Here is a 2,355-nt window from a genome sequence, read left to right as displayed (position 1 = left end):
CATTGCAGGCTCATATTCATCTTGTGGTCAATGATGACCCCCAAGTCTCTTTCTTCCATAGTGCTAGCCACCGTAGCACTGCCAAGCCTATAAGGATGCTGCAGGTTTTTCTTCCCAAGGTGGAGAAGCTTGCATTTTTCAGTGTTAAACACCATCAGGTTCTCATCCACCCATTTGCTGAGCCTGTCCAGGTCAACCTGGATCACCCGCCTGTCTTCTGGCGTGGATGCTTTGCCCCAAAGTTTGGTGTCGTCGGCTAACTTGGCCAGCCCGCTTCTGACTCCAGTGTCCACATTAGCCCCCTATTATACAGGCATTTTGCAGATTGTATGATGTGCTGTAAACAAAAATTGTCCTTAGATCTTTTGGTGAGCAGTGTTGATGTTTTTTAATGTCATGAGGTCAAAGTGCTGGATTTTAGGAATATATTTTGAATCGCTGATGGCTTATAATAATTTTTTAAAAAATCAAATTTTTGCTCTACAACCAAATGTCCCTTTGAATATCTATGGCTTTCTATCCTCAGCCAGAAGATATTGGACAAGCACCAATAGTTAATGCCCCAGAAGGTGGGAAAGTTGATTTAGAAGCCTTCAGTCAGTTTACAAAAATTATCACACCAGCAATTACAAGAGTGGTGGATTTTGCCAAAAAGTTGCCTATGTTCTGTGAGGTAAGACTTTCTTCTTTTTCTTGCTTCCTACCGAGTGCTTCTTGCTTTTGACAGCTTTTCATGAGAAACAATGGGAGGTAATGTCAATCAGCATGACATGAAAACAAACAAAATTATATCTTGGTCTTATAAAATCTCTCTGCTTCATGTTGACCTGAGGCAAGCAAGAATTTTGCAAAGTTTACTTTGTTTTAAATCAGCTGGAAAGCAAAAAATAGATAGGATTAACATCATCTATGTATTGTTTAATTTCTAGATACTTCTGATTAAACAAGTTCCTTCTTTTATGTACTTAAATTATTACCTTTAACAAAGGGATTGAGTGCTTTTAGGCATAGCTATGAGGATGAGATAGTGAGTAAAGTGCAATATTCTAGGAGCTGAAATGTTGGCAGGCTTCAGCAAAAACACCCTCTAATACCTAATTCCCTCCTGCTTCGCTTATGCCCCTGGGGTGTGGTAATGCGCCTGTATGAATAACAAATAAAGATCCAAATTCAGCAAAGCAGCCCTGCTTAGGAAGAATGATTAAGCACTTGCTAAACTTTTAACATTATGTATTTGCCTAATTCCTTCTGAATAGGGATGAAGTTAAATATTTGTCTAAGAACGTGTCCAAACCACGGGTGCTCAACCCCCAGCATGCAGGCCAAATCCAGCCCACAGAGCCAAAGCATCTAGCCCAGGAGCGGGCAATTATTTTGGACAGAAGGCCACTTGATGAGTTTTGGTGAGCTGTCGAGGGCCACATGGGTAGCCTCGTCCCTTCAGTTGCCCCACCCCCTTGTTGCCATCTTGGGACCAGAAGTCCTGCCCCTGGCCCTTTGCCACTGGAAGCCCTGACCCCTGACCTTTACCACCAGAAGTCCCTCCCCTTGCACAACTTACCAGCAAGGGGTTGTGACCCCTCTAACATCCTGCCCCAGCAGTGGGGCTTCAGGGGCATCAGACCTCCCCCAGAACTTTCCCCCTACCTGTGCCAGCTGGTCCCAAAAGGAGGAGGCTCTGCCACTGCTTCTGCTGGCCAGTGCAGACCCAGTCCCCAGCAGCACCTGGCAGGCTGGCTTCAGCCACATGCTGCTCTGGATGGGATGGACCCAGTTGGGTTTGCACCAGCCAGGAAAGGCGGCATGCAGCTGAAGTCGGCTCCTTACATACTGCTGAGGATGGGAGGAGCCTGGTCGGGTCTGCAACAGCCAGCAGAAGCGGGCTCGTCCCACCCCGAGCGGTACACAGCTCCACTGCTGCTTCTGCTGGCTGGTGCAGACCCGGCTGGGTTCCTCCTGTCCCCAGCATCACGCGAGGAGCCGACTTCAGCTGCATGCCGCTTTTCCTGGCCAGTGCAGACCTGACTGGATCTGTCCCATCCAGAGCAGCATGCAGCTGAAGCCGGCTTCCCACGTGCTGCTGGGGACTGGAGGAGCCCGGCCGGATCTGCACCAGCCAGCAGAAGTGGCAGTGGAGCTGTGCACCACTTGGGACTGACCGGCGCAGGTAGGGGGAAAATGCAGCGCAGCCCCTGCCACTCCGGCTGGGCTCATCCTGTCCCGGGTGGCACACAGCTCTGCCGCCACCTCTCCTCCCTGGTGCTGACTGGGCCAGAGCTGCAGCCCAGCTACTGCTTCCTCTCCCCAGTGGTGACCCAGCCCAACCCTGCGTAGTCCGAGCAGCATGGCACGGCA

General features: G+C 49.9%; 1 protein-coding gene across 1 annotated transcript in view; it reads left to right on the top strand.

Moving 5' to 3' along the window:
* THRB (thyroid hormone receptor beta) overlaps positions 1-2,355 on the top strand; it is a 288,958-nt gene that overhangs the window by 272,946 nt on the left and 13,657 nt on the right. Inside the window, exon 6 of the mRNA XM_019508763.1 lies at positions 527-673. Coding sequence (XP_019364308.1) covers positions 527-673 — 147 coding nt within the window. The remainder of the gene's footprint in view (positions 1-526; positions 674-2,355) is intronic.

Source organism: Gavialis gangeticus, unplaced genomic scaffold (assembly GCF_001723915.1).
Source record: "Gavialis gangeticus isolate Ggan-Ray unplaced genomic scaffold, GavGan_comp1, whole genome shotgun sequence".
NCBI classification, from domain to species: domain Eukaryota; kingdom Metazoa; phylum Chordata; order Crocodylia; family Gavialidae; genus Gavialis; species Gavialis gangeticus.
This window is presented reverse-complemented; position numbering and strand designations above follow the sequence as displayed.